The 21,950-nt window shown below is 41.7% G+C and overlaps 1 protein-coding gene across 7 annotated transcripts in view; it reads left to right on the top strand.

Moving 5' to 3' along the window:
- The window catches only part of SLC66A2 (solute carrier family 66 member 2), a 68,477-nt gene that overhangs the window by 6,197 nt on the left and 40,330 nt on the right, over nt 1-21,950 (top strand). For 3 of the 7 annotated variants that reach the window (XM_087765344.1, XM_087765351.1, XM_087765334.1), the window contains exons 3-5: nt 4,244-4,377; nt 8,496-8,609; nt 8,757-8,810. In XM_087765344.1, the coding sequence (XP_087621470.1) occupies nt 4,244-4,377; nt 8,496-8,609; nt 8,757-8,810 (302 nt within the window). The remainder of the gene's footprint in view (nt 1-4,243; nt 4,378-8,495; nt 8,610-8,756; nt 8,811-21,950) is intronic. The other 4 variants (XM_087765372.1, XM_087765360.1, XM_087765381.1 and 1 more) reach the window with 2 other exon arrangements.

Below are 21,950 nucleotides of genomic sequence, written 5' to 3'. Positions count from 1 at the left end.
TTGAAAGATTGCGTTACATATGGCCTGCTGGTGGAATCTTGCTCAGATACTGAGAGCAAAAGCGTTATGCAATTCCTCCTTCTTTTTATAAATGCCAGAGAGCGAGGATAAAATGCACTGCTCTTTTGTACAAAAAGTAAAGGTGAAGTAGGATTTTGTATCTCCAAGTGAGAAGCTTGTTTTGGGTGCTCTGTAAAGTCCTGGAAGTTTACGTGTTAAGGAGAAAGTGTTGTATCAAGAGATCCTGTTGTAAAGCTAGTTTGTTTCTTGTTCTTCCTGCTGATTAAATTCCGTAATTGTATGGGCTGTCTTTCAAGACAGCTGCCATGCTGCCACACCAGGCTATCCGTCATGGCCCTGGTGGCGTGCACAGTGCCTCACGTGCTCTCCATCTTGCCTGGGGTCTGTAACGTCCCGAAGAGCTGGAAACGTCGACCCTGAGCAGCGAGGCCTGGCGTAACTGCGGTGGTTTCTACGGAACCGCCTCTGTCAGCTGAGGCGGTGCTGCCTTCGGCCCGCTCGTGTGCAGGCAGAGGACAGGAGAGAGGCCCTGCCCCAGAGCGGGCAGTTTCTTTTCAGAAATGTCTTAGGAAAGGAGATAAGCAAACCTTTTGTGTTTGGTATAGTTTGGGCTTCTTTTGCACAATCGGTATTTGCTGTGTTGAGCAGGCCCGGGGCTGGAATAGCAGGATTATTGCAACAGGATTGAGTCACACCAATGGAATTGCCTAGTTTTCTCCATGACTAGTTAGTCTCTGCTCTGGCTTGAATGTTCACTTCTCTTGTCTTCATCACCCTGAACACGCATTAATTGTTTTAAGGCTGTTGAGAGACTAATAAAATGTAAGCCCCCCCCCCCCCCCCGCCCTTTATTTGCACATTTGACTAGTACAGGAAAGAGAGTTCTTTTGTTTTTACAGTATTAAGTAAACAGTGAAAAACTCTTTGTGTCTTGGTAGTCTGACGTATGAAGTCTGAGTTCCCTGAATACTGCAAATGCCACGGTTGTTCACTTTATGTCACACAACATTGTAGTTGTGTGGTGAAAATGCAGAATAATGATGGTGACCGCCTCATCCCCAGGACTTCAGAGTCGTTCTTTTCCGTGAGCCCATTCTAGCATCCTAAGGCCCTTCATCTTTCTCTCATAATCTGCTTTAGTGTTCCTCCCCTCCTGGCCCCTGCTTTGGCAAAGATAGGAATCACCTCTGTGAGGCAGAAAGCAAACAGAAGATGGAACAGCACACTCTCCTTGCAGGGCTGGCATCCTGCAGTGCTCCTAGCTCAGGCTGGCATGAGGAGTCTTAAACTGGATTAGTGTTGCTTTGGCAGGCCCTAATATCAAGGCAAAGTAGAGTAAGCAGCTTGGAGTGGTGTTTGTTTCCATGATCCTGAGCAAAATGAGTGTTCTGGCTTTACTTTTAAAGCTTCAAGAGCCCGACAGTGTTCTTTGACACTGGTATTCCCTTCAGTCTTGTTGTCATGGTAGTGTGGTGTAGGCCACGTCCTGTTTGCTCTGCCTGTTGGTCTCCGTGGCAGCTGTTTGATGTCCTGTAGATGTGACCTAGCTTAGGGAGTTGTGTTGCCTGCGAGACTTAGTTTGGGGGTTGGTGTTTGGGGAGATGTATTTCACATGAGTATGTTTTGTTGTGTAACCTTTGCCTTTGGCTGGAGGGTTGTTAAAAAATAAAAAAAACAACAAACCTACAGGTGTTGTGCATCGATTGAAGTCCCTATAAGAATTTTAAAATTTCTAGTTTAGCTCTTGTGTGTTGTGAGTTTTGTTTTACTTTTTTTTCAGTTTTTAAGGGGCAGAGGATCTGCAGCAATACTTTCAGTCTCATTCCAATAAGGCTGTGGTGATGGCAAATTGTTACAATCAGACAGCAGGTGGCCATGCTTATGTGTGTTTGTAGTGGGTGGATATTTATACCGCAAGCAATACTTTTGTGAGGCACCCATAACTGAATGGCCAATAATCTCATCAGCAGGGAGGACCTAACCTTGCAGTGACCTGCGCTGGATTTACCATCATAATAGCTTCCAGCTTATTGTGCTTCTAGCTCAGCCCCTCTTAAATGCATTACTATATTTTTACATGCAAATGTGTTTGTAATTGGAGATGGTTTTTCACAGCCTGATGTAAACATTTTGAACTGCTCTGTAACTCTGAATAAGTCTCTTTTTTTTTTTTAATTTTTATTTTTTCCCCTCATTCCCTGAAAAACAGACAAATATAACAGTAGTGAATTCCAGTAGTTCAGGGGAACTTGGCCACAGTCAACAACACAGGCTGAGTGAGCTTTGGGACCATGGGCATGGGGCATAGGCTGGGCCAAACCTTTGTTCTTCTCCCCTGCATTTTTTCCTAGTGCAGTGAAAGCCTTATGCAGAGAGCGCTCTGCCTGTGATTACATGCATCAGTTGTGTTCTTTATTTGCTTCCTCATAGCATCCTCCAAATTTGTTATGATAATGGCTCTCATGTGGCCCACCATCGACAGTATAAAGAAGGGGGGACTAAGGTACACGCAACTGCTGTTCTTCCAGTAGCTACTGGTGGTGTCTTTGGCAGTGGTGTGGAGGTTCAAGGCATTGTTGTACTTTTCTTTAGCTGTATGCCATTAGGCAGGAAATACTTGGCCATTTTTATTGGTGTGGGCTGCTTGGCTGTTCTGCACAGGAAGATTTCCAAGGAAGCTAGTCAAGGACTTTTCAGTCTCTCTCCCGTTCCTTATTAGTTGACTCATAACAAAAAAATATCTCTGGTGAAACAGCTATAGTGGAAATGCAGTATTGTGTGTGAGAGTGTGATGGTGAACCTAGTTGCTTTTTACTGACACGGAGCTCTGCTATGAAAGTAGCCCAAGCATAAGAAATTATATGTTGCCAGGGTGGTGTATAACAGGAACTGTCAAGAAGAGGGCGGTGGTTGCCATGCCTGTGAGGCTGAGGTCTCCAGCAGCACGATGTGCTCAGAGGATGGCCTTAGTAACTGTGCTGCGAGGGGAATTTAGAAAGCCTGCGTGCCTCACGGCGCAGGCTCAAGGAATTGGGGAGCATAGCAATGTGTTTTCACCAAATCCCTTCCTCAGCATCTCTGTCTTCAAGGCATAAAACCTGGCAGAACTGAGCACAGAGAAGCCGCTCACCGTGATGTGTGTGCAGCCTTTCTATTGTAAATCTAATGTACTTTGAGGGCTGCATATGAAAAGCTTCCACCCTTTACCCCTGATGCACTTATTGAGAGTGTCTGGTGGGGATTGCTGAGCTTTCATCAAGTAATGCAGAAAGAGAAGCTTGGAGCATCACCAGTCTTCACTGAAGGGTCTCATTTTCCTGTGGCAGAACGTTGTACAATGACATAAGAGGAAGCTCTTGAGTCAAGATTGGCCACAATCCAACTTCTCTCTCTGTGTTACGTACAGGAAGGGCTCAGTAGTCCCCACCAAGCATCATCTGCGAGCAAGCAGAAATTAAATTGGGGGAAGGGGAGAGGGCAGGAGAGGACAAATTACGTATGTTCGGTTCCCACATCTTTTGGACTTCCTTACTTCCCCCAACCTTGGTCCAAATTAGACACAAATTGATGAATTGATTGGTGTGTTCTGCGGACCTGGTCTTTCCACTCAGATGTCTACAGGTAGACAAGGCATAATACCTCCTCCCCCCCCCCCCCCCCCAAGATGTTATATTAAACCCAGCAAGCTAATATCTGTGGGTATTTATTTCTTTATAGGGCAAGTGCTATTGTTTTTATGACTTGACCTTAAAAATGAAAATTTGAGAGAGGTAAGTTTTGCACAGAAGTCCTTGTGAAATCTATGGAGTGTGTATGTGGAGAGGACACATAACTGGTATTAATGCAGCATAACTCTCTGGTCTTTCTGTACTGCCTTGACCGCTCAATGAATCTGCTTCTCCTTTCAGAATAATAGGTTTGCTGCTGGCTTTGGAAACAAAGACTTAAGCTTCTGGTTTCAGAATTTCTAGGATCATTTCACAGGGATGTTGTAGTAAGGTTCTCAGATACTCCTGCAAGGGGATTGTGACTCTGAGCTACTGTATGTGCATCTAGATTTGGCTGGTGACTTCCTCTTCCTCAGCCTTTCATACCTGTTACTATTAGGATTTCTTTTTTCAGGTGCTTAGATAGGATCAAAGAATGAAAGTAACTGAGTACAACACTTATAATCTTTGAGACGTTTTATATATTTTCTTTTCCTTTTTTTTTTTTTTTTTAGGTTTGGAAGGCGTTTTGAATCCCCTCTTTTGTGGCAAAGCATTATCATGATCATTACTATGTTACTGATGCTGAAACTGTGCACTGAAGTACGTGTGTCCAACGAGCTAAACATAAAACGCCGCTCTTTTGCAGGTTAGTGACAGGAACTGGCTTTTGCAGGATAAATCTTTTTGAAAGCATGGCGCGCTGTATTTTGCAAAAAAGTTCTGTCTTAATTGCAATCCAGTGTCCTTGATAAATCAGTGTAGCACTTCCTGAACTTCTTTTTTTGAAACTGCTTTTTTCCAGATAAATATGTAAAGCTGTAATTTTATTTCAGATGGGTCTTGGTTCAGTCTAGAACTTAGAGTTCTCCTTAATATTTCACACCACGCCCTGAATATAGAGCTGGCTGTTATGCCATTGTGCCAGCCTGGATTTTTTTTTTTTTTAAGATCTTGGCCAGAATAAGAAGTTATTTTCTTTGGCTGTGCTTTTGACTAAGTTCTTAGGTATGATCATACACTATTATCTGAAATTTTATTTTGCAACTGCAAACACTTGCTTTTCTACATAATTTATTTTCTACTTATGAGTTACTGTCTGTCAAAATAGGAGGTGCTGTCATATCATAGTTACAAAACTATGCCTTTTTGTATACCATTTCCGTGGGATTAGTTGGGATTTATGGGAATTTTCACATATTTTTTATTTTGGTTATTTGTTAATTTTTAGGCATTGATAATTTCAGTTGTGGCCAGAGTGCTATTCTTTATTTAATGAAATGTTCAAGCTTTGTGGAAAGTATCTGCTTTTTTTTCCCCAGATAAGATGTGTGAGAGGGGTAGTTTTTGTGTTTCTCTGTGTTGACTTTGACTTACAACATTTTATGTTACAGCTTATTACCAACAAGAACAGAATTAATGCTGTCAGCTTTTTGTCAGTTGTTTTGCCAATATGGATGTATAATTTGTTCTCTCCATCTGTTCTCTTCGCTCACTCCCTAATAATTGAGGGTCTGATCCAGTTCCAGATACCCACAGCCATCATTAGAAGGCAGCAGCTACTGGCTGTGCAGTAGGGTAATTTGTGTAATAGCTAAGGAAGCTACTTCCATTCCTGCTCATTGTGGAGTGGAGTGTGAAGCTATTCAGGTAAGTGAATTCATGTGGAAGAGGAGCTGCACTCCAGCTCCCAAACACAAGCTGCTGTGTTCACAAGGGTTGTTAGTCTGGCAGGATGAATGACTTAAAAACTACTTTCAGCCAGATTTAGCAGCAGTTAAAATCCAGGAAGCATTTGGGAGGGGCATGTACGCTTTTTCCCTCCTTTGCTCTCTGTGCTAGAGTTTTGCAAAGTGGCAGAAAGGTTTCTCTGTTTGCCCTTTCTGAGGGGAAATACCCTTATGCACGTTTACACACACACACTGTTGGCTCTTGCAGGCTCCTTCGGTAACCTTTGGACAAAAAGGGAGGTTATTCAGTTTAGTATATAGCTCTCTTTAAACAACTCTCCCTGAAAGACACACATTCTCCTAAAGGATAATCAGTCTTTCCCTTAGTAGGTAATGGAAACTTCTCAAGGTTGCATTGTGTCATTTGATCCTTTTTCCTGAAACTCAGTTTGTCATGTGTTTAATTAGCTAGAGAGACTGATTTTACCTACTTGTGGACCTTTATTATTTGTTTTCATCGAAAGGCATGCATCCTCCCGCAAACGTTGAAAACAGCTAAAATCTTTTTCTTACCTCTGATTTTTAGTAAGGCCAGCTATAATGCGATGGCTCAGAATAAACATGCAAATACATACAAAGCTCCTTTCAAGCGAGGCAGAAAGATAGATTTGTATTTCAAGCATAATATGAGTAGGAGTGAGATCCGTGTTTCTAATCCTACTCCAAATCTTATCTCTTAAGTTTTATGGTGATCTAGGCAAGCTGAAAATCTGTGTACTTACTTTCTTTCCTCAAGGCTTACTGGGGCAGTGAGAAGCTAGGTTTGAAGTCAGTGTTTTTCATTAACCTTGCAGAATCCTGAGGGGAAGGTGCACAATTTCTGTATGACAATATATTTTGTTATTTCTCACATGGCTGATCTTCAATTTAAACATTTTTCTTCTTTAATTTCTATCCTCTCTCTGAATGTTTCTGCAAAATAATCCAAAATATTTAGAAAGTGAATAGAACAGAATATTTCAGTGGAAGGGAGTTTGCTGTTTTCTTGTATTACTATTAAATGCGGTATTTCTCCCCCAGTCACATTAGTATATGTTTACCAGCGTGTTTTGAACTATGTGGGAGTTGCCTTTTTTTCTTTTGTTTTTATTATTCTCACAGGTAAGGTCCTTTAAGTAATAACTAGTTGAGAAGGAATCTATTTAAAATTTCTTGAAGCATTAAGGAACAGTTTCTACTAATCCTGACAAGCTTGTTCTGTATTCTCTAGCCTGTTTTGTGGTGTTACTGGGTTAAAATACATATCAATAGCAATTCAGAACATAGACATAAAGCCATCCAGTTGAAATGCTTGTACTTTCATTTGTAGGGTAACTATCATAGCATGAAAAACATGGAAAATACAGTCTCCCTGGAATCTTTCTAGTAATGTTTGATTATTTCTTGTAGACTCTGTATAGAGAACTTATTAGGAAAACTCACATAATTGTTTATTTTTTTCTCTCAGTTACTTCTCAATTATGGGATTTCCACTCCTCCCTTTCAGTCTTGCAAAGTGAAAGTAAGTTGAAAGTGGTGCAGCTCATCTTGTGCTGCTGTTGCCTTCTCTGACTTTTTGTTCTGGATACATAAACTTTATCCTTCAATTACATGTACTGATCGAAGACAGAGTAAGTCCTCTTTATATATCCAACTGTTTTATTATTTTTTAAACTTGGACTATATAGCCTGTTTTAACTGTTCTGAATTGGGGAGAAAAACCAACCAACCAAAAAACACGAGCAAACCAAGAAAACAACAAACCCCCCCTGACTTTATTTTAAAACCTCCAATGATAGGACAGTTCTGTCTCCTGCATATGCATGCTTTGAAAGCTATGTGAAGGAGTCTTCAGATGAAATCAGCATGCATGAACAATACCTCTTCATCTTTTAGCCTTTATTTAACACCACTTTAATCACATCTTGACTGCTTTAATGCAGCTCTTCTGGTACCATTATTGTGGTAACAATAGCTCTCCTTATTCATTGCCCACTTTTAAATTGGTGTCCGTGCAGCTGTATGCTGTGTTGTTGGCTCAGTACAGAAAGGTTCAAGGTTCGATGTTGGCTCAGTACAGAAAGGTTCAAGGTTCAATGATAGTTTCTTTTGTTATAGGTTTTTGGTTTGGTTTTGGTTTTTTGTTTTGTTTTGTTTTTTGTTCAAAGCACTGTAGTATTTGTGGGGCATGATGGTGCTACCATGCTAGAGAGCTAACTACTGAAAGGCAAAATGTGCATGTGTCATGTCTTGACTTGAAAATCAAGAGGAGGCTGAAGCAAGGTGCTCACAGATCTGGACAGCTAAAAACATCTGGTCACTCTTAAAAGTGTTGGCAGGCCACAGCAATCTCTTCATATTCTTGGAGAGACAAATGCTCTATGAAGAACCCTCTTTTTCTTTCCCCAAATAAGCCTTCCATCTCTCTCCAACAAAGATTCAATTTCAGTTATGCCCAAGACACTGTGACAGATTTCGAGCACCCTGAATGTATGAACTATACTGACAACCAGTGGACAGCGTTTGTTAAAAACAGGCTCTTAGACATCTCTTCTTACAGTACAGCCCAGGCTCCTTAAGTAGAATATGGACTCTTGTGTTTTTACATGAAGATGATTTCCTCTGGTCATTCATCCAGTTTTGTCTTCCTTCCAACCTCTGGTTTTCTTAACCTGCTTTATAACTTGTATCTTATAGCACTCTGATCCCTTGAAGAGCTGTGTTTTTGGCACTGGAAAGCACTCTTGCATAATACATGGTTCTCGACTGGCAGAGGAAGGCTAGAGTGAAAAAATTTAGCATGCGGGATGGTTGCAGATGGGGTCTACTCTGTCCTTCTTGATACGGTTGGTGTAAGCTCAGGCTTTTTGAACTATTTTAGAACAGCATTTGCCACAGGAGGCAAGGCAACTGTATTGTCTTAGCTGATTATACATACATATCTACACACTCAGTGTTGCTGAGGTAACAACTTGTTTTCTCTGATCATGAAAAGTATATAAAGTAAGAGTTAAGCTGTCTGTTTCTCTGGTTTTAAGTCTTCATTTTCTCCCTCTAGGTACATTGCTGTTGGGTTGTGCATTGAGACTGTTCTGGAACTTCCTACTGCTCGACCCTATCTTAACATCATGGGGTGGGAGCCTGATAGAAAGCATGGAGACTAAAATTTCTGGCATGTTTTGTTTTGACTATTATTTTTTTGTAAGCAAAATGTACTAACTGACTAAACTGTAACTAAAAGACCCGCTGTTGTATTTAATCATACAAATCTCTTTGTCTTTCCTTCCTTTTTTTTTTCCCTCAACTGTTTTTTATGTAGCTGCAGATAGTAAGGATGAAGAAATCAAAGCACCTCCCAAGAGATCCTATCTGGGTATGTACTGTACAAACCCATTCTGCATGAAGTTGTCCTCTCAACTACATATTTCATGCTTTGCTACTTTTTGTAACCGTTTTTAGAAATGATTGCATGATCATTTCTACAGAGCATGTTTGCATTACCTTTTCTTGACATACTAAAACCTGGTGCATGATTTTTTTTTTTAAATTTTTACCTCCCCACTTTTACCTTTCATAGAGGAAAAGATGCTTTCAGCTCTATTTCAGAAACCAGTTTTTTGAAGACGTTTGAATTCACCACATTGTGTGTCTCAATATCTTCCTTTTTCCTTCCCCAAGCTAGACAAGCAAAATATTACATGATACAGGGATCCATCTCTTCAGACTCATATTCCTCCTCTTCCAGCTCTGACTCTGGAGGAAACGATGAAAAATACAAGAGTATCTTTCAGCATTGTTCAGAATGCTAGATAAGAAATTTCCCACACTTGATGTTCAAGCAAAATGCCTGCATCCTTGTGAAATTTTCTGGCTGGTTCCTCTCTTTTGTTAGAGCAGCCTCAAAATTGTTATTTGTTAGTAATTATTAGTAATTAGTAACACTTAAGGTGAGAGCTTCCAATCTTCAGTTTCAGAGTTGGAATCTATGTTCTTTAATGTGCCTAAGGAAGAGGAAATATTAGGTGCAAACCAGCTTTGCAGTATTTTTAACTTAGTCGTTTGGGAAGACAGTTTTAGTCAAGTCATGGTAATTTTGTTTTAAATTAGTTGGGGTATCGCATTAAGGAAGTTATATCAACTAGAGACACAGAAGTTCCCCAAAGTCAACTTTTAGACTGATTTTAATTGAACTGATTCAGAATCTCACATTATACTAGTTATGCTCTGTTGCAATTCTCGAGTTAGTAAGGGGTCAACTGAAAAAATACAGGGTAAAGACCACTGTTACTGGTGCAAAAAGAGAGTCTCTATTTCTATATTTGTCAACACACACAGTTAATTAATCTGGAGTTAGCTCTGAGAAACACTACCAAAGAGTAACATGAATCTGAGTGCTTTCTTGAAGCCATAAGACCATTCCTGCTAAGGTTAAATAGACTCTCTTTTAATGATTCATCTTCTGGATCTCCCCTTTCAGATTCAGGGGCAAAATGCATGCTTTGGGAAACGTACCTTTTTTTGGTCTGATACCAATATTTTGCAAAGCACCTTTTCCTTTTGTGTTTTCAAAACACTTTTTTCTGGACTTGGTATCAAACTATTTTGTTTTTCTGTTTGTCTTGAGTTATAGTTTGTAGTCATTCTCGCTGGCTTGCAACACTAACCAATGGAATGTAAACTTTAAGGAGCCCTGTCTTCCTTGTGCCTATATTCCTGTTGTCTTTTACTAGTATTCAGCAATGCTTTATTTACAGTGTCAGAGCTAGAAACAGCTGTCTGCTCCTAGTTACAATTGAGTGGATTATTTAAAAATGCTTCAAGTGGTTAAAATTAAACAGAAATAAGTAACTTAAGGTGACCTTTTACTCATTTCAGATTTTTTTCTTGTCTTTTTTTGGTTAAAAAGTCATTTGCTTGGTAGTTTGATAGCTTAAAAAGTTGAGGTTTGTAGAAAAAAGCACCATACCACTTAATCCAACTGACTGAAGTCTGAAACATTTGGTTGATAAATGTTACTTGGAGTTCATTTTGGAATTGCTTAGCAAAATGGGATGAATGGAATTATCACTAAGGAACAGGACAGTCTTACACTACTGCTCAGAAGTTTAAGGAGTGGGGTGGCCAAGTCTGTTGAAATGTTATAATTCTTACTGGTGTAAACAAATTACAGATTTTTTGAGGTGTTTGTGTATAGTGTACAGGCAGAAGTATGTCCTTGTGGTTTAAAGAGTGGGATGCATGGTGCTTGACATCACAGCATAAATCATACTTCAGTTTACAGAGGGCTTAACTGAGCTGTGTCCTGCAGTGCTGTGTTTTGCTACAGCTCTGGGGAAGCTCACTTAGAGGTTAGGTAAGGGGAGTATTTGCCATACTTGCATGTGGCGGTGCATTCTCACAATGTCTTTTAATGAGTTTTGATTAAACTTTTGTTCAGGAAGAACAAATTCGCTTTTTCATTTCCCCTGTTTATTTCATTGGTGTAAAAAATGTTCTTCAATATGTTTTTAGGCTTCAGAAACTGTTATATTACCTTTTTTCCAGTTACATAGTAAATGCTCTGTGTATTGAATTTGTAATTGAAGATTGACTATCCACGAACACTATTTTGTTGCAGAACTGTTGAACTGTTAATCTGAAAATGTACTGGTCTACCAATGAATTTCAGGTGAACTTGTTAGATGAATACCGAGGCATTTGTCTGATGCCTCTCTTTGAATAGGGGCTGAGCTCGTGCTGTGCTCCCTGGGATTGCTTTTAGGTACGTTTTATTGTCAGTAATCCAACAAACCACTTAATGCCACTGTTTTTCCACACGTTATCTAAAAAAGCCTTTATCAGGCACATGACTCTGAAAACTGACTTTCTAGCAGCCAGTGCTGAGGGGAGTTGAGGGTGTGGGGGAAGGTTGCTGCAGTTTCACTAACCTAAGTAAAATAAATATAATTTACAGTATGGTGGACCTGAGAGTGTAGTGTTTCCTGATTTCAAGCAGAAGTGAAATTATTCCCCTCTTTTTCTAGGCAAAGGAAGGATTAAAAACGATTAAGTAGCTCCAGTTCCAAAGGAATAATGCATTAGAAAACAAAGGGAATAAAGCAAGTATCTAGTTCTACCTAGTGCCTGCTAGCATTTGATGGCTACTGCTGGGGCTGAGCAAAGCTGCAATTGAGTGATGTTGGGGTTTTTTTTGTTTTGTTTTGTTTTTGTTTGTTTGTTTTTTTGTTTTTTTTTCCCCCTCGATAAGATGTTTTAGAACAAATGTGGATAAATGTCTTAATCTGTTATACTAAAATACAAATTTAATCTATCTATCTATCTATCTCTGTGAGTGTCAGAGATTGTTGGGGCAGAAGTAACAAAACACTAAACAAGGCATTGCTCCAAAGAGGCTGTGTCTTTTGAAGTTGTTTAGAGTGGTCTTGTTGCTGTGGCAGGCAAGTCCAAAGTGAATGTGAGTTGTTCGACTTTTTCTAAGTAGGCGTTTAAACATTTTGAATGACACTTCTGGTAGATCACAAGGGTTTTCCTTCCTTCTCTGAAATTGGTTTTAAAACTTGCCATGCTACTGAACCCTGAACCTTGCTTTTAGCCCAAACAAAAAGTTATCCAAGTAACATTAAGTTTTAAAACAGTACTAATAAAATGACAAAAACTTAGATTGACCGAATACTTGTTGCAAAAATATTTAAACCCACTTATTTTTTAGGGGAAAAAATGCAAAATGTCTGTGTAGTTAACTTTGCAGCGCTAGTATCTGCATGATAATGAAGAGAAAATAATAATGTGAATTAAACAGGTGCAGTCATCTGCTCCATGGTTTCCACTGGCAGTGTGACAGCCTGGTAAATAACTCGCACGTTCACCTCTTCTTTTGTCCGTGCTCTTCACTTAACTCAGGGCATCAGCTGGCTTGTGATAAATTAAGTGTTGGCATACTCTAGGACAGCACTAATCCATTACATGTGCCATGAAGGACATAAACTTTATTTAATCGGCTCTCTGGCTCTCTCGGTTCAGAGTGTTTGGTCTGTTTGGGTTCAGCAGGGGCGTCCGGCTTGCAAATGTGCAGGCGTGCCCTGTGATTTTCCGCCGGTGCTCTGTAAATGTGCACAATGTGCTTCTCTGTCCAGGCCTCGACATCCTGAGCAGGGGTAAAGACAGAGCAGAGACACAGTTTCCCTAGGCAGGTTGCGGGCAGCGCTTCGGTTTCATTGAAAGTATGTGACTTTTACACCATGCTCTCTAGTAGTTGAATTCCCTGTACAGCTGCTGTGCAGTTAAATACATAACAAAAGCACAGTTGTTGCTGGGATGCAGCTGCCATCACCTCTGTCCGTGCATAACTCTGCCCATGGACGTGAAGGGGTTTAGACCCCTTCTCCCCAGGATTATGTGTATCCTTGTTAGACTAATTTCAAAGTGCTTTTGTTGATTTTTTGGGGAGAGTGTCAGGAGAGGGGGTTATAATGGTGCCTCTGTGTGAAACTAGGATGCCAAAAGGGTTGGTTGGTTTGTTTGTTTATTAATGGAGTTTTAGTTGTTGAGGAATTCAGGTCTGCTTTGCCCGAGGAAATGGCACCTGGCTGCATCGGCACGTTAGTTGTAGTTCTGTGTATGGTGGGAACAGGTATTTCCCCTTGTCTTTCTCTGCATCAGTATTTAGACCTTTTCAGGAGACAAAAGAAAATAAGAAATGGAGATTCTAAGGATGAAGTGGCAATTTTTAGTTTGTTATAAGTAAATAGTTAAGTTGAAAACTGTAGAATCTTTGGGGTTTTTTTATTAAATAATTTTTGTTTCTTCTTAGTTGTAAAGCAGACAAACAGAAGTCTGGAAAATAATTTGTCTATTCAGGTATGAGTCTGTGCTAGAGGTCTAAGTTACTATTCGGCATTTCAGAATAATTCAGTCCAAATAGAACGCTATTAATTTTTTTTTTAAAGGAACATAGGAATATTTTGCATGCTGAACGGATAACTTTTTTTTTTTAACTACAGATGCAGACAGAGAGAGGGAATAGTTTCATTAAGAAGGTTGTTCTTTTATTTTCATGGGGAATTTCTGTTTCCTGAACCATTGCAAAACAAATACGAAAATACTTTTCTTGCAGAAAACTTGTGAAAAATGGATTTGGGTCAGTCTGTTTTCTAGGGCCAATGTTATGTTTCTCAGTAGATACTCTCTTTCCAGCTTCAGGGTTCCATTTAGTGTAAATCTTTCTTCAGCTCCTCAGGCTAATGGGCCTCGAATGAAAAGTCGTACTGTGGCCTTTTCTGTCCTGTTGAAAAGTGTTGGAAGTTATTCAGTAGGAGGGCATACCTTTTTGCAGGCATATCTAGTATTATTCAGAAGTTATAAAAGGAAATAATAAGTTTATCTACTTAAATTCTATGTTCCAGAGAGACATTTTCCTTTTAGAAAAGGCAGCTGGGAAGGGAGGAACCCACATAATAGTTCCTGATTGTTGAGGCCTCTGTGCAACTGTGATCCCCCCCTCTGGTAGTTCGCCGTTTCCTTAACCTGAGAGACCCAAACCCACACAGGCGCACCCCCCACGGCGAGGTGGTGGGGTGAGGCCCGTATGTCTGCTGCATGCCTGAGTGCTCGTTACGGGGTGGGACATAGAGCTCTGTGTGAAAGCACGTTCCTGACCGCAGTGCAATACTGGCTTTTCTTTTATTCCCTGATTTCCCCGTGCCGGAGGCAACTGGGCCACGTGGCTGTGTGGGGGAGCAAGGAAGGGAGAGGGAGACTTGTGATAAATCTGCCCCCAGACTTACAGATGCTGTGGTGAGGGATCCAGGTGGGCAGCTCTCTCTGGGAATGCATGGCATGTAGCAGGTTTATACATGACAGACAAGTGGTGAGGTGCATGAGAGTAAAGGTGATCACCAACTGTTTCTTTCCATGGAAGACATGGATGAACTTGGCAATAGGGGGAGAGGCTGACATTACCTGCATGAGGGATACATAAAGTATGAGGCAATAGCTTCCAAGTCTTAAGCTGATTTCAGTTTTATTGCTCCATTCGTGAGCTGCAGGCATAACATCAGTAGTTGTCGTAAAGCCACAGGGAATAACACACCAGTCCCTGTGTTGTGGGCTTACCCAGGCAGGCAGCTGAGCCCCACGCAGCTGCTCCCTCACTCCCCTGCAGTGGGATGGAGGGGAGAACCAGAAGGGTAGAAGTGAGAAAACTCGTGGACTGAGATAAAGACAGTTGAATAGGTAAAGCAAAAGCTGCGCGTACAGTCAAAGCAAAATAAGGAATTAATTCACTGCTTCCCATCGGCCAGCAAATGTTCAGACGTTTCCAGGAAAGCAGAGCTTCATCACGGGTAACAGTTACTGGGGAAGACGAACTCCATAACTCCAGACATCTCCCCCCGTCCGCTTTCTGAGCATGCCGCTTACACTTTTTGCGATCACTATGCAAACATTTGCATGAAGGCCATTTGTCTAGACTGATTAAATACCAATATTACACTGAGTAGTCAGTTTTTAGACATCCAGGAATTCTTGCCTCAAATGGTTTGTCTCAAGTTTCCTCTTGGAGAAAGGTAAGGTGATGGAATGTGGTTTGTATCCAAAAAAAGGCTGGTTCTTTCCAGAGACCAAGAAATGCCAAGGACTCATGTCTTAATCCTGCTTTCTGGTTTATTAGTATGTGTGATCTATGGAGAGCCTGTTACTTTATGCTAGCACATGGATCCTTCAAGTTGCAGTTTTACACTGTTAGCACAGTTCATGCTGAGTTCTTACTGGGTCTGACTGTCATCTGAAAGTGGAATGACGTGTATCTGCCAGGTGAACAGCTCTTTTGACTGCTGAGCTGCTATTCTCTTTGTGTGGGTAGGAGGAGAGGGGAGAAGAGGGGTCTTGTTTGGGTGGTAGCACTTAATCCTATTTCCAGAATTTTGGTTAGCACAATGATGGTTGAACAGGTTCCTGCTGAATTCAGGCTTTGGATTGGAACTTCTGTATTTTATCTTCTTTTAAGATGAGACTAAGATTGGTAGGCAGAGAGGTGATGTCCTTTAACAGACTACTTGGGGGAAAAAGTGTTTTCTGCTGTGCAAGTTCTTGTGCAGGTCTGAAACAGAAGCAGTGAGCTTCAAGCTCTATTCAGTTTGGAAGCTAGTTGTCTCCAAGCTGAACTTGCTTATTTTATCAGTTTAGACCAGTTAAGTGAGAAGAATAGTTGCCACCTGTCAGGTCATTGTTCCCTGTGGGACAGAGAATGGGATAAACACCCACCATGGAATGCGAATGGGTGAGTTGCATTTCAGGAAATATTTTTAGCATGCAACAAAGCCAACAGTTCTAGAGTGTCTATAATTTTTGATAACCATTGATGAATTTTAGTTTCTAGGCTTGTCATTTGGCAACCTGACAGAAAAAATTTCTTCCTTGAGGCTTCCACTCAGAGATCAGAGATGGCGTCTTTGACAATGAAAACCCTGTCTGGCTGGTAATGTTTCTCTCCTTTGAGTTTATATGTGGGAGTTGGTGTATAGTGGTTGTTTCATATTAGCCACACGTTTTCCACAAGGCCATTTGATACACTGAATGAAATATTTTATGTGCAGTGATAAGTGTAAGTAGCATCTGTGGACTTCGAGCGCTGTATTGGAAGGATCATTGTAAAAAGTTTTGGTTTTGTTTTGTTTTGTTTTTTTTTTTTTAAACAGGCCTGAGAAACTGGAGCTGCCACCCACGACTTCTTTTAGTTCTAAACTGAAACCTCCAAAGCCTTAAGGGCTGAAGGGATTCTTATCTCGTGCATAATGTGGGCAATAACATTTTGCTTGTATATTATTGTAGTGCACACAGTAACTTGTAGTCAAACTGGCTCATCATCATAGTTTAAAAATGTACCCATTGTTGATCTCAAAGGTCCAAAGTACCACTTGAATGAAATGACGTCACTTGAGTGAAGTGTCCTCAGTTTTTAAATTTTACCAGGTTAGCTTTGAACAGGAGACTGGACTAGATGCTCTGCAGAGGGCTCTTCCAATGCAAGCTACTGTGGGATTGTAAATAAAATATTCTGCCAGTGGTTTACTGTGAGACCACCACATGCAATTTGAAAACACAGTCCTTTTGTTCCTTTAGGATATATATTTTATTAGCTAATGAATACTTCTGCAATAATCAGAAATACACTATGTTTTCAATTTTGTCAGCTGTATTAGCTTTGTAATGTTTTGCATCACAGATGTTAATTCATCTGGCTCCTGTCATTGGTGGTAATCAAACCATATACATCTTCTCTATCCCTGGAACAGGGAGTTGAGAAGAAGGTGTTACGTGTGTTTACTAGCGATCAGGGCAGGGAACTTGGAGGATGGTGTTAAATTTTTGGGGCTACCACATTTTAAATTATTATTTAGCTCCCTTTAAGTTTTCAGCTTACAGCCAGTAGGAAAAACAGCCAGCCAGAGACTTGTAAAATCTCTGCTGAGTCGGAGTGGTTTCAGTAAGATGTTATTTGGTGGTAAAGCAGTATGTTCAGACCTGAGTTATGGGCCTTCTAACCCCTCCTTTTGTGCCAGCCTTGCTACTGCTTTTGAATGCCTTCGACATGAAAATGGAAGCAGGCCATTCATTTTATTTACTTCTAATGCAGTTTACAGTGCTTCTGTTTATAGTTTAAAATGATCTGCCAGGTTGAGTGTAGCAGTTGAAGGGCCCATGCCTATTCTGAAAGCCTACCTGCTACAAGGAGAAAGAGCTGGGGGAAAGGTGGTTGGATGGGGATGGACAGGCAGGGCATGGATGCAGGTTAGGTGGAGCAAGCGAGGCTTGCAGAGTGGGGAGGCCTCTCCTTTGCCATGTAGCATGAAGTGCACACTGCAGTGGTTGGGGGAGCTGGGAAGGAGGAGTGCAGCTGTTAGTCTCTCAGCCTCTCTTTATTTAAAAAAAAAAAAAAAAAGGTAGGGAGGGAATTCTAGTTTTATCTTAAATTGAGAGAAAACTGTCCTTTAACACTGGAAGAAAAGAGAGAGGTGGTAAAGGTGGCTCTTCAGCTTGGCATGAGCAAGCTAGTATCCAGAGGTATCACGGGAGGCAAGGCTCAGCGCTCTGTTGGCGGAGCGTGCTGCTTGGGGTTCTTGCTGGCTCCGGCTGCTGGTGCCCCTGCCCAGCCCTTCGGCAGTCCTCGTGAAGCCTGTCACCCAGCTGTCGTCTCGTGGAAAGATGACGACTTAAACAGGTTCTGTTGGAAGAACTGTGCGGTGTCAGAAATATTACTTCTGGCACAAGTACCGCTTCTAGTCGGTGCTGTTGTGGGGAAGTAAACCTGTGAATAAAATGTGAATTTTGCTTGTGCTGCATGTATTTTAAATGGAGGAAGGAGAGCTCATAGCAACTTCTAGCCACATGAGGGTGCTCTTGGGTTTCCAAATCTTGCCTGCTGAACCACTCAAGTGGAACCTGGGAGAGGAGTCTTATCTTGCTTTTAGGGCTGCGGTGGTAACAGTAGAAATAGTGAATAAACAGATTTTGAAAAAATCTTTTTCTTCGTGGTGGGAGCCAGAATCATTAGTTGCTTTAATAACATCAGCGATGAAACATCTAAATGTTCAAATACAATCAATTTGTCTGCCCATCCTGCCGATCAGGGAATGCATATGCAGCAAAGCTGCTGCTTCAGTTTGGTAGATGTGGTAAGCTTTTGCAGTTGCCTACTTCTTGAGCATGCCACGTGCCATTGTATACTTGGTCACGTCTAGATCCACATGATGAGATTGTTCTTTAAACAAGGCCACAGAATAATGTGGCTTGGAAGGGAACTCTGAGGTTATTTGGTCCATTTCCCTGCTTGAAGCAGGTCCAATTAGATGAGGTTGCTCAGGGCCATGTCCGGGTGAGTTGTGAGTGTCTCCAAAGATGGAGATTCCCCAACCCCTCTGGCACCTGTGCCAGTGTCTGACCATCCTCGTGGTGATAAAGTTTTTCTTCCATCTAATTAGAATTTCCCTTGTAACGCATGTCTGTTTCCTCCTGTCCTGTCACCATGTGCGTTCAAGGAGATCCTGCCTCCATCTTCTCTACACTCTCCCCTTAGATAGCTGTAGGCAGCAAGAACCCTTTGCTTCTTAAAGCTGGACAAACTTGGTTCTCTTAGCCTCTTCATGTACACCATGTATGTCGGCCCTTTACTTGTCTTGGTGGCCCACCACTGGGCTCATTCCAGTAGGTCAATGTCTTCCTTGTACTTGGGAGCCCCAAACCGAACACATTACTCCAGGTACCATCTTGTGGGTATTGAATAGAGAGGAATAAACACTTCCCTCCATCTGCGGGCCACACACTTGCTCAAGTATACATCCCAGTAAGCGATCGGCTGCCTTTGCCGTGAGGACACACCGCTGACTAGTGCTCAAATTGTCTGCCAGGCTGCCCTCCACTGATCTATAAAACTGCTTTCTAGGGAGACAGCCCCCTGCACCCGTACTGTGGTGCGGGCTTACTCCTTCCCAGCTGTGTGGTAACCCTGAACTTCATGGTATTCCTGCAATCCATATCTCCAGCTAAGATCCCTTTGAATAGCAGTGCTGTCCCTCAGTTTATCACACACTCACCCTAATTTGGTATCATTCATGAACTTACCATCATCTAGGTTGCTAATAAAAGATGTTAAAGAGTGTTGGCCCTAGTATTGATCACTGTGGGCTGCCTTGTAACTGGTCATAAATTGTATGTTTTTCCTTTGAGAAGAGAAATCCTTTGAGCCTGATGATCCAGCCAATTTTCTACCCTTTTTATTGTCCACTTACCAGTTGATATTTTGCGAATAAAGATACCGTAGGAGACTGTCAACAGCCTTGCTCAATGCACTGTAAACAATATCTGCTGCTCTCCTGTTGTTCTTAAAGCCAGTCATCTCATAACAGAAGCCGGCCAGGTTGGTCAGGTGCAGTTTGCCCTTGGTAAATCCACGCTGGCTGTTCCTAGTCACCTTCTTCTCCTTTATGTGCTTGGAAGTGAGTTCCATGAGGACTTCTTCCATAACCATCCCAGGGATAAGGTTAGGCTGACTGGCCTGTAGTTCCCTGGATCCTCCTCCTTGAAGATAGGTGTGGGTTTTTTTTTTTTTTTTTTCTTCCCCTGCCCCCAGTCATAGAGAACCCAATCACTATGACCTTTGAGTGATAATAGAGCAGCCTTGCAAAGACAGCAGCCTGCACCCTCAACACCCTCAGATGGTTCCCATCTGTGTCCCATGACTTGCATAAATCCATCAATTTAGGTGCTCCCAAACTCATACCTTCCTGTTCTGTGGGTATTGCTTCACTCCCTCCACTTTGCTGGTAGGGCTCAGGAACTGTAGAGGGCAGAGCTTACCAGTGAAAGCACATTAAAGCATTATTAACGCAAGAAGGCACTAGGTAAGTTTAGAGCCATGGCGAGAATTATTTGTCTAGCTTTTATTGTGATATCCTGCTTTGCTGCTTGTCTGATATCTTTCAGTTTCTGTAAGTAAAACAGGTGAGAAGAGAAATGATTTTCTAGATGATGGCCAAGTTGCCAGTTCAGTGCAAAAGGCATAAGTAATGAAACATTTAAAGGGTAACTCAACTCCCCACAGACTCCAGAATAAACTTTAAAGCCGAGGTGGTTTTAGTTGTTAGTACAGATGCATTGGTAGCTCACTTTTTTTTTTCCTAAGTGGTTTGTAACACTGGATGACATGGTGTGTGCTTAAAGAAGCGCTGTTGCCCAGCACTGCCTGCTCAGACATAATGGATTGTCTAGACAGCTTGCTAGGGAAAAAAATTCTGTCTGCGGCACATTTTTAGGATCTTGTTATAGATCCTGGCACATCCATGTTTTGTAGATTTCATGTATTTCTAAAGAATGTTATCTTTGCATTTATGTAACTGGTGTGGAATCAACAGTTCAACACATGAACGCATCATCAGAGTCAACATATGAAGAGTTACGTCCTGTACAGGGGGTGGGGGCATAGCTTGCACTCAGTTTCTGCTGCTGACTCTTGTAAAAGGACTCCATGTGAAAGACAGGCATGCTGTCACTCTGGAAAGCTGCTCGTTTCATATGTTGAGGCCCTGTGGGCATCATTTGCTCAGGACTTTTGCTTTCTGTTTACAGTTTGTCTTAGTCTGTTGGAAGTGAGCCCACTGAGATAACCAATACTCACTGCAGTATACAGAGTGGGGGAAATGGACAATGAGGTGACCCAAAGTCTGACACTTAGAAGTGCCGAGCTGGGTGGCAGCTCTCCCTTGGTCCCAATTAAAATGGTGTTACAAGGGGCTGGTGTGACAGTAGGATGTCTGAGCTGACATAGTATGCTCTGTGAACTATATGTGGAGGTGATGCTCAAGGTACAACCTAATTGTTACGTTCAGCCTGATTTATTTTTTCACTACATTTTATGTCCTGTATGTTTTATTAGCCTTCTTTTATTTAAAGTGCACTGGAAATATGAAATTACTAGTTTCTACTAAGCTAGAAATAGGGAATATATTTAGTAAGTCTATGTTTCTGAAGCTCTTCTTTATAAATAATGACATGTTAACAAGACATTTCCTTATGCTGGATATTGAAAGGCACTTATCACTGAAGCATCAGTGCTTTGCCATTTTCATTGCTGTATCAAGGGAAAACAAAATAAAACCTTTTCTATTGAAAAGGAAATGTCATGCTTTTAACCTGTAATGCACTACACTGACCATCCTTGACTGAAAACAATTAGGGATGTTTTACTGACAGGTTCCCACCTTCCCCCCACTCCACACTCCCGCTTTGCAAGCAGCGATGCACCAAAGATACATTTATTGGAAAAGAGTTTTCAAGCCCTAGGTGAACATTCCAAGTGAGAAAGAAGAAAGATCTTTGCTACCCTCCAGTTAGCCAGTCTCCCTGGGCTGTTCACTTTTGAGAGATTACACAGGAAATTCCATTTTATGTCCCTGCTCTGAAGCAGGAAAACTAGGCAGTGGAACCAAGGTGCTCCGTATCTGTATCCCACGGGATTGCTAAGCAAGGATGAATCAGGGCAGGGGGCTTAGGTGCTCCTCCTTTCTTGTATCTTCTTCATGCCCTGTTGCCATCCCAAAAAGGATGCATGCAGTTGGCTCTGTTCTGCCCTCGCCCCCCCATTTAGTTTGTGTCTGCCTCTGCCCCTGAATGCTATTAGCCTTGTAAAGACTGGAGCTGAAACAGGCCAGTTATGCAGGCTACAAGCCAGTACCATGGCACTCACATGGGGTATGAGAGACTGAGGTTCCTGCTTGCACAGATAACTCATAGTGTATCAGTCTGAGCAAAGGCTCTGATGGTCCCCTGGGAAGCCAGCCTGCAAGGCAGGAGAGAGGGGCCCCAGTGGGAGCCTGAAGCAAGCACGCTAGCCCTTGGGCTGTTTAGGTACTCAGGTTCTCTGTCTTTGAACGTGCATGTCTGAAAGAGTGTGATTTCCTACTGATTTGCAATGGAGAAACATCTGAAACCTCAGCGTTTCTCATAAAAGAAAAAGGCCTCC

This window comes from Nipponia nippon, unplaced genomic scaffold, assembly GCF_047370975.1.
Source record: "Nipponia nippon isolate SJK-2023a ecotype South Korea unplaced genomic scaffold, ASM4737097v1 scaffold_1, whole genome shotgun sequence".
NCBI lineage: Eukaryota > Metazoa > Chordata > Aves > Pelecaniformes > Threskiornithidae > Nipponia > Nipponia nippon.
The sequence above is the reverse complement of the archived record's forward strand: the minus strand, read 5'-3'. Positions and strand labels throughout refer to the sequence as shown.